The following is a 9,634-nucleotide window of genomic DNA, read 5'->3' as shown; positions in this document are numbered from 1 at the left end:
TAGCCATCAGCACCCTAGCTCGCATCTCCTTGGCCAGCAAGATTCCGGCGATCAACGCCTCATACTCTGCTTGATTGTTGCTGGCTTTGAAGGCAAACCTCAGGGACTGTTCTATTAGCACGCCGTTGGGCCCTTCCAGGATGACTCCAGCATCGCTACCCTGCTGGTTCGACGATCCGTCCACCGAGAGCACCCAACGAAAACCATCCCCTTCAACTCGTGCTGCCTCTGACGAGAGCTCGACCACGAAGTCGGCGAAAACTTGCCCCTTGATCGGTCCTCGGGGCTCATACTTGATGTCGAACTCCGACAGCTCCACCGCCCATTTCACCATCCTTCCAGCTACATCAGGCTTCTTCAGGACTTTCTGGATGGGCAAGTCGGTCATCACCAGTATTGTAAAACTGTGAAAATAGTGGCGCAACCTCCTCGCCGAAAACACCACAGCCAGTGCAGCTTTTTCCAAGGCCTGATACCTCACCTCCGGGCCTTGCAACACCTTGCTGACGAAATAAATAGGCTTCTGAGCCTGGTCTTGGTCTTGGGCGAGCACCGCACTCACCGCCCTTTCAGTCACAGCAAAATACAACCTGAGAGGGATTCCCACCAACGGTTTGCACAAAACCGGCGGGCTCGCCAGGTACTCTTTAAGCTTGACGAAGGCCTCTTCACACTCCTTCGTCCAAGCAAACTTATTGTTCCGCCTTAAACACTGGAATTACGGATGGCCTTTCTGTCCGCTAGCCGACACGAAACGAGACAGGGCGGTCATCCGACCTATAAGCTGCTGCACCTCCTTCACGGTAGCCGGGCTCCTCATCGCCAAGATGGCAGCACACTTATCAGGATTTGCCTCTATTCCTCTTTCAGTTAAGAGGAATCCCAAGAACTTCCCTGCCTCCACGCCAAAAATGCACTTCTCGGGGTTCAGCTTCAACCTGAACTTGGCGATTGTGGTGAACAACTCCTCCAGGTCCGCAACATGCTTGCTCGTTTCCGGCGAGGTCACGACCATATCATCCACATACGCTTGCACATTCCTTCCCAGCATTGGTGCAAGTACCCTATCCATCAATCTTTGGTACGTGGCCCCCGCGTTCTTCAGCCCAAAGGACATCACCTTGTAGCGGTAGCACGATCTCTCGGTCCTGAAGGCGGTCTTCTCTTCATCCATAGGATGCATTTTTATCTGGTTGTACCTCGAGAAGGCGTCCAGGAAACTCAACAACTTACACCCTGCAGCACTGTCGACCAGGGCATCTATGCTTGGCAAAGGATACGAGTCCTTTGGGCAAGCCTTGTTCAGGTCAGTGAAGTCGACGCACATGCGCCACTTCCCATTGTTTTTCTTCACTAGCACGACATTGGCCAACCACTCAGGGTACTGAACTTCCCTGATATGGCCCGCGACGAGGAGCTTCTGCGTTTCATCCCTGATCGCCTGCCTCCTCTCCTTGTTAAACTTCCTTCTTCTCTGCCGCACTGGTCTGACCTGGTTGTCCATTGCTAGGTGATGGCACAAGAAGTTGGGGTTGATTCCCGGCATGTCTGAAGCAGACCATGCAAATGCATCCAGATGCCACTCTATCACCTTGGCGATCTGGTCTTGGAGTTCAGCCTCCAAAGATCTTCCCAGCTTGAAGACATTTCCCCCGATCTTCCTCTCAAGCCACTCCTCGACGGGTTTGGGTCGGGTTTCCCTGGCGATTCCCAGTTCCCTCGCTTCCTCTGGGCAGTTCCTCGCCTCTTCTTCCCGATCGGCGTTCTCCTCCCTTGCTTCAGCATCTACCATGATGACATCGTTACAGGCGGTCGCCTCCACCAACGTTGACCTGGGCTTCACACCGGGAGGCGGGGTGGTCGTGATGTAACTTACTGACCTCCTATTCTTCAGGCTATTCTCATAGCACTTCTTCGCTTCCTTCTGGTCAGATTTGATGGTGATCACCACCCCCTCCATAGACGGCAACTTCACCTTCATGTGCCTGGTCGAGGGCACAACTCCTATTCTGTTGAGTGTTGGTCTTCCCAACAGAATGTTATATGCTGAGGGAGCATTCACGACGAGGTACTTGATTTTCTCCGTCCTCGAGCCCACCTCATCCGTGAATATAGTTCTTAACTCGATGTACCCCCTAACCTCAACCTGATCGCCAGCGAACCAATATAAGCACCCTCCATAGGGCCTCAACTGGTCAAGGGGTAGTTGCAGCTGTGTGAAAGTCGGCCAGAACATCACATCTGCCGAGCTTCCTTGGTCCACCAGTACCCTGTGGACCTTCCTCCCCGCTGTGACAAGCGAGATAACTATGGGATCGTTGTCATGAGGCACAACGTCCCTGAGATCTTCTCTTGTGAACGTAATATCCACATCTGGCGAGTGGTCCTCGAACATGTCCACCGTCATCACAGACCTTGCATACTTCTTCCTCTGTGATGCGGTGCATCCGCCACCCGAGAAACCTCCTGCGATGGTGTGGATCTCTCCATGAGTGGGCATCTCATGCCGCTGAGCCTCACCACCCGCTGGCTGGGAGCTTGACGCGCCCCCCGTTCTCCTGTCCAGCAGGTAATCATTCAGGAAACCGCTCTTGACCAGGTCGTCGAGCTGGTATCCTAGTGCCAAACACGAATCGACGGTGTGACCAAAACTCTGGTGGAATTCGCACCAGGCGTCTGGTTTTGGTCCTAACACCTTGTCGCCCACTTTCTCAGGTGCCTTGAGCCTGGCTGCTATGTTGGGGATGGCGATCAGATCCGCCAATCCCATGACAAACTTATGCTTTGGCGGGCGGTTGTACTCCCTGGGGCGCCCTGGGCCCCTGCCCTTGTTTTTCCTTGGATCATAAGGATGGCGAGTCCTTTGATCCCTCTTGGCCGCCGCTGTCTCCAACACCCTCTGTGGCTGGATCCTGGTCTGGGCGCGTGGCCTAGAAAGGGCCACGCTTCCTCTCTTCTCGGCAACCTCACTTTCGTCGGCGATGTGGGCCACCGCAAGTCGCCTAACCTTAGCAAACGTGGCGGGGTGAGCCCTGATCAGTGCCTCACAGAAAGGTCCCGGCAGCACGCCCTTTTTGAAGGCGTATACCAGCATCTCCTCGTCTTTCGCAGGCGAGCGGACCATCTGTGCTCCAAAACGATTCAGATAGTCCCTGAGGGACTCTCCCTGGTATTGCCTTATGTCGAACAGGTCATAAGACACCCTAGGTGGCGCCTTGTTCACAATGTACTGCTCGACGAAAATCTTCGAAAACTGCTGGAAATTGGTTATGTGACCTGTAGGCAAGCTGACAAAGCATTCCAGCGCTGTCCCCTGGAGCGTGCTCACAAACATTTTGCAATATACAACATCCGAGCCTCCTGACAGCATCATCTGCGTGTGGAACGTGGTGAGATGTGCCTCAGGGTCCTCCACGCCGGTGAAAGTAACCTTCACGGGTACCACGCTCGCGGGGATAGGCGTGTCTGTGATCACCTGAGCAAATGGCATAGGGAAAACGCGAGGTGGCGACGACGACGCGACCTCTTCAGCGACCGGGCGGCCTCTCTGCTCCTGAAGAGCTTGGCGCAACTCATCAGTCACTTTGCTGAGCTCTTCATTCCTGCCCTGAGAGTCGACTAGGTCCTCATGCATCTTTGTCTGCTCTACGCGCGAGGCCTCCACATTCGCCTGCAGTGCACGCATGATCTCCATCATCTGGGCCATGGTCATGGCGCCTTCAGCAGCAACTGACACAACTGGACTTGAACGGTTGCTTCTCATCTTTCTGATGAAAACTCAGCAAACCAAAGTTCGACGAACAAAATCTCCTTTTGCAACGATCGATCCAACAACCAACCGGTTAGAAATCCTCAAACTCCCTAAAACCTCCGCAAACGCAACTGCAATAGCACGCCGATAGATTCGGACGTCGAAACCTTCACAGAAACTTGCAACTTCACCTCAGAACCACCACTTCTTCAGCAAGCCCCCGATTCCCTAACCAGAAACGCAACCAAACAGAAACACACTGAACGGCCGATTGAAAACCGCGCGAACAGCAAGAAACTCCAAGAAAACCGATCGAAAGCTTGAATGAACGGTGGAAAACCTTACTCCGCCGATTAAAACTCAAACAAACGGTAGAAACCTCGAATTCACCGAACAAGACTCAAACGAACGGTAAAAAACACGAATTTACCGAACAATAGCTTGAACGAACGGCGGAAAATGGTTGCACCAGCACACAACCACACAGAAACTACTGAAACTCCAAGAACTCACGCTGTGGAAGGGGACAGGTTTTACACGGCCCCACGGTGGGCGCTTGATGATCCTGCCTGTTGACCAGGACGCAAGAGCCTTGCCTCGTCAAATCTGGATCGACTTTGCGCCGTGCTAGCTTCCGTCCTTCGCCTTGATTCACCTCAAGAACCTGCAAAAGACAAAACAGCGCCGTTGCGGCCGATCGCGCTCCGACGCCCAAGTCAGCGACTGATCCACCAAAATACTAAGAGAAAACTAAGAACTTCAGGAACTGTGCAATATTCTCTCTCAGCGTACTCAATTTCTCGCAAGCGTAAAAGAAGTATTCTAAAACGCGCGTACCTCAGAAGTTCGTTAGGATCCCTTATATACCTGTGCGCTTTCTCTCTCCTGACTGTTGCACATCTGGACACGTTGCTCGCATCCAGCTGTACACGTGTCACCATCTGGAGCATTCTTGACTTGAGCGTCACCTCTTACTCTTCAGGCTGTTCGACTAAGTTACTTATGCAGGAAGCAACTCAGCGTGTAGCTGCCTTGGAGCGCGATCTCTTCTGTGTGGCGAGTACGGGTGTCTTCATACACACCTTCCCTGTGGTCTCGCCGGCCGCCATTATACTCTACTTTACTTACTTCACTGTGCATGCTCGGGTAAGCTATTCCCCGACCTCAACCTCTGGCCAGCTGGGAAACGACTATTTGACAATTTCATCCTTTGCTTCGAAAGCCTGGAACAAGCTTTCCTGATCCTTCGGCGATGTCCTCCTCTCGGCGATCTCCGATCGCCTTGTCGCCTGGGTTCACACCCGGCGACTACGACACAAACTTGGTGACTGCCGGTTTAGGTATGCTAGAGATCGGGGCACGCCAACTTAACGACTGGCGATCACACGAACCCCCCGACGTCCTTCCCTTTTGCCAGCCAGGTGTCCTGTTCAACACGCTTATACTATTGCTTGCGGCCACGTCATCAATTCCGACTACCTAGGCAGTACAATCCATAAGAGCTCTCTTATCTCTTCATCTTTTCTTTTCTACATCATGCGCCATTTCCATTCTCTCTTATGAATTTGTGTTCTTCTTTTTCCCTTTTTTGTTTTTATATTGTTTCCTCATGTAAGACTTTTTGTGATAATCTTAATGTATTTTATTGGCTGCCCAATCCTATAATACATTAAAGGACAAAACACTTTACTTTTGATCTTTAATTTATGGGAGATATACTTACGACACGAGCCATTGAAGTTATACACTTACCAGCCCAACAATATGATAGATGAAGAAACAAATTTATAAACCTTAATTTACACATTTCAAAAGCAAACTTATAATCACTTTTCCCAAATACAAAAATTTAAGAGGATAAATATAAAGTCACTTGGATTAACTTCTTTTATAAGTAGGCCCTATTTTTAACATCAAACTATATAAACTTGTTTTTTTTCTGCTTTTCGTCTCTTTACCCTTTACATTTTTTCTTGTGCATGTTGAACGAACACTCCATCTCCACACCACTACACTGCATCTTCACTCTTCAACTCTCTTCTCCCACTCTTACTTCGTTGTGTTTCACCAAGAACTAGAAAACCATGTCTTTCGTGCGTTCACCTTCAAAGTCTCAAGTTCAAAGTCCTCAAACCACTCATGTAGTTCCCCCGAACTGTTCTCCAAATCTTCTCAAGCGAATGCAGCAAGACAGCTGCTTCATTTGTAACCAACGTGGACATTGGTCTTGGTACTGTCCTTCCAAATCCCCCAATTCTAAACCCGTTTCACCCTCTCCCAAGCAAGGTTCCCAAGTTTCCTCCAACGCTATACAATGCCGTTGTGGCCATGGTGCGTGCGAAACCAAAGCAGCACGCTGTGGGAGGGAATTCTATACCTGTCCCATCAAAAGGGTACGCTTCTAACACTTTGCAATTTCTTTTTATCTTTCTCTTGTGATTATGGTTTTAAAGATGATGGTGGTGGCTTATGTTTAAGGGGGTAAAATGTAAGGACATTGTTAAGTGGTGCGATGATCCTGTTTCTGAGAGAGATTTGCAGCCTCCAACGATCAAGTATCCTGAGTGTCCATGTAAGGCTGGAGTTTGTAGAAGGGTTAAGGGTAAAGAGACAGATGACGTTTTTAAGTACTATTTTACTTGCCCTGTAAAACAGGTATGGCTCATGACCTTTATTTTCTAATTGTTGCTATGGTTATTTTTTTGCGTATGTGTGTGTTATTGGGTTTTTGGGGAAAGATTTATGTTCCGTACCAAAAGAGGAATCATTTTGGATTTTTGGTGCCTCTATAAGCTGCTTGATGTATATGGCAAGTATCCTTTTCGGTCATCTAGAAATTAATGGATCATTGAACGAATTATTGTTAAATAGGGTCATGGATCTTGTGGATACTGTGTGTGGGAGGATGAGATTAAACTGCTTGATAGAACAAGCATTGTTCCTATCCAGCGAAGCAGGCAAAGGACTCTTGGTGAATTTTGGAATGGATGCCAAACTGATGATGAGCTGGGTGATGAACTCAGTAAAAGGATGAGAGTTACGGACTATTCTGAGGATCCCTCGGCTGTGCCTTACATTCCCGACAAAGAAGATGCTGGTGTAGCACTAACTGTAGCAAATTTGAATCGCGATGGTTTTCCAGATTTGGTGGTTGATGATGATGATGATTTCGACTTTACAAACCCGGTATCGTGGGAGACTATTGAGGAAGAAGCATTTCTATTATTATCTCGTGTGTCAACACCTTCAAGGATCCGTTGGCGACAAATTATGTTTGAGAGGCACATTTCCTCTGATGTTTCATTTGGTAATATTTTCTTTGTTCTCGAATATCTGTTTATTTCTTTCATGTTTCCTTTATTTTTCTGCTGCCACTTTTGGAGCAAAGTTACATTACTTAGATTTTTTTACTTGATTCTTTGCAAATGTAATCACAGGTCATTATTGATACAATCAATTTAAGTTTGAACTTAAGAAAATAGATTGTGTCATGTTTGAAAGTAGTTTAATCATATTTAGTCTTAAAACTCTAGAGAGAAAACCTGTGAAATTATCTTGATCTTATTGCAGGTTCTTGTCGAATGGGTTGGCTTGGCCGTCTTCTTTTCTTCCATCCAGCTCAAAGTTTGAAACTCCCCCTACCTAAGCCATTTTTCTGCTGTATGAGTTCATTAGTTTTATGCGTTTGCGTCCACTTTAATTTGAATTGTGGTTGATTGTGTTCCATCCTTACAGGCATTTTCCCATCCTTTAATCCAATAATTGTCCCTAAGCACAGGAATGCTTCTGATGGGCCTTGCAACCAGCTTGCTATCAAAAGTGTTAGTCAACAACATCCCCAATTTTCAACTGGTTGCCATACTGAGGTTTCTGGACATGTAGTTGGTCCCAGCAAAGTAGAAGACGGTGAAAGAAAGTCAAAGGCATCAAGGCATAGAGTGATCTTGTTTACACAGAAACAACTTCTCGCTGATCTAGAAACCTTGGCTCTTCACGAGCTTGAGTCCATGAAAGAGGCAGCAGAGACCGCTTTTGCAATATTAAATGATTTACGGGTTGACTATAAAAAATTTTCTGATCATGTCTTGGACTATATCAATTTTGCATCATCAATTGCAGAAATAGATAAGTCTAAGGAAAACTTACTTACTGTGGAGGATCTCAACAAACTCTTCGAGGAGGAGAAAATGAGATTTGCTCAACTCCAAGATGAGCATACCAAGACCAAAGCTTTGCTTGTAGTATCAAAACGACAAAGACAATTGCTTTGTGAACAGGTCTCTAATCTCGAGGCTATGCTCAATGAAAAACAAAATCAATTAAAGTTTTGTGAGTTGGAGACCATAAAGATTGAAACTCGCCTTGGTGATTTGGAAAGGAATATATCGGTGACAGATATAGCTCTGCAGGAAAGAGCTGAGCAAACAAAAGTGGCAAAGAAACAAAGTGACGAAAGACATGCAAAGCAAATTGCAGCTCGGGAAGCACTGCAGAAGGCTAAACTTGAATTGGAAAATTGATTACGCAGAATTGAAGTGTATGTAGTACACCTTTTGTGAATATTGTAAGGTATGTCTCGTGTTTGTATCAGGTGTTACAATTGTAGGCTTTTGCTTCTAATACTGAAAATCTTTTATATTTTCAGATGCTTTCTATAGTAATTATTTCAACAAAAGTATTGTGTTGAGCGATACAAGTAGGGCCAAGTTGCCAAAGTAACCTTGTTTAGCATCATGCCCTGTGTCTAATGTACTTGTCACTCCTTCCACTTTTCGTGTTCTTTTCCTTCTATTTCACAAATGTCATTTCCTAAGCCTTCTTCTCTATACGTGTTGCTCTCTCCTTCAAATCCAACCCTTGTGCCTCCTGCAGGCTGAAATTGTTAAGCATTGCACCCCTTAAGCTCTTGTGTTTTTGTTTCTTCTCTTCAATCTAAAATTACTCTTTATTTTGATGGACTATAACTAACTTCTAAATTACACAACACTCAAGTGAGGTTTAAAACTTTGCTCGATAAATTGGAAATTACTCATGCATACCGTTGCATGTTGTGCAGTTTTCGCAATCTTAGAACTCAACTTCTTTTTCTGTTGTCATTAAGTTAGGAAAAACACTGCATTTTTTTTTACAAAACACTACAAATGGTTGTTCTACAGAAAAGGAATTCTACTATCATGACCAAACCATAATTAAGTTTATGACATTTCCAATATCTTTAATGTCTACTTTTTTTCGTGTGAGTTCATACTCTACTCTTGCTTTTTGGTATGCTATTTTATTGTCGTTGTTCTTGTTCAAAAGTAGGGAGCATAACTTCCTTTGGGATTTCCTAGTGGCATCTCTATAGAAGATATATTATATCATTGCAACAAATTAATCAAATTATAGCAAGTAAATTGTGTTAGTTTATGAAAGCTCTGTGAAAAACATGTTTTTTAAGTTTTTCATTGCCATATATCATCTCCGCATCATCATCATCTTGATTTTAGTGGTTGCTGTTAGGCTTTACTTGAACTTTAAAATTTAAAGTGATCCTAATTTTTCTCAACCGCTATTTTATCTGTTGTTCCCACTATTTTATCTGCTTGTCACAATTTCACAATTTAGTATCTAAATATGGTTCAAATTTATTTGATTTCGAACAATTTGGTTCTAATAATTTTATTTTATTTGCAACATTTTGTATAATTAGGCTTATTTATTTTTTAATTTGTTATATCTTTGATATTCTTAACTCGTCATGTATGATTCATAAGGTCATTTCTAATTAGGAGACCACATTCCAAATATCTCAAATTTTTTTATCAATAGGCAATCTAACTTTCCATTCCAGGTCACCCTATCAGTATGTTATTTTTGCTTAATAATATTGTTTAAAGCAAT

At 45.4% G+C, this 9,634-nt stretch overlaps 1 protein-coding gene across 2 annotated transcripts; it reads left to right on the top strand.

The window, feature by feature from the left end:
* The first annotated feature begins 5,586 nt into the window (after positions 1–5,586).
* Positions 5,587–8,560, top strand: LOC137813589 (uncharacterized). 2 transcript variants are annotated; one of them, XM_068615929.1, is made up of 5 exons: positions 5,587–6,144; positions 6,230–6,406; positions 6,623–7,058; positions 7,322–7,375; positions 7,487–8,560. In XM_068615929.1, exons 1-5 carry the CDS (start codon positions 5,836–5,838, stop codon positions 8,269–8,271), a joined length of 1,761 nt encoding a protein of 586 aa, XP_068472030.1. In that variant the 5' UTR covers positions 5,587–5,835; the 3' UTR covers positions 8,272–8,560. The 2 variants fall into 2 exon arrangements, with proteins under 2 accessions (XP_068472030.1, XP_068472029.1); XM_068615928.1 differs by having other exon boundaries at positions 7,322–7,411.
* The last annotated feature ends 1,074 nt before the right edge of the window (positions 8,561–9,634 follow it).

This window comes from Phaseolus vulgaris, chromosome 1 (genome assembly GCF_000499845.2).
Source record: "Phaseolus vulgaris cultivar G19833 chromosome 1, P. vulgaris v2.0, whole genome shotgun sequence".
Classification (NCBI taxonomy): Eukaryota; Viridiplantae; Streptophyta; class Magnoliopsida; order Fabales; family Fabaceae; genus Phaseolus; species Phaseolus vulgaris.
The sequence above is the reverse complement of the archived record's forward strand: the minus strand, read 5'-3'. Positions and strand labels throughout refer to the sequence as shown.

Coding starts and splice junctions, on each gene's coding strand:
- LOC137813589 (XM_068615928.1), top strand. CDS start 5,836: ATGTCTTTCGTGCGTTCACCTTCAAAGTCTCAAGTTCAAAGTCCTCAA. Junction 6,145..6,229: donor ATACCTGTCCCATCAAAAGG/GTACGCTTCTAA, acceptor CTTATGTTTAAG/GGGGTAAAATGTAAGGACAT. Junction 6,407..6,622: donor TTACTTGCCCTGTAAAACAG/GTATGGCTCATG, acceptor ATTGTTAAATAG/GGTCATGGATCTTGTGGATA.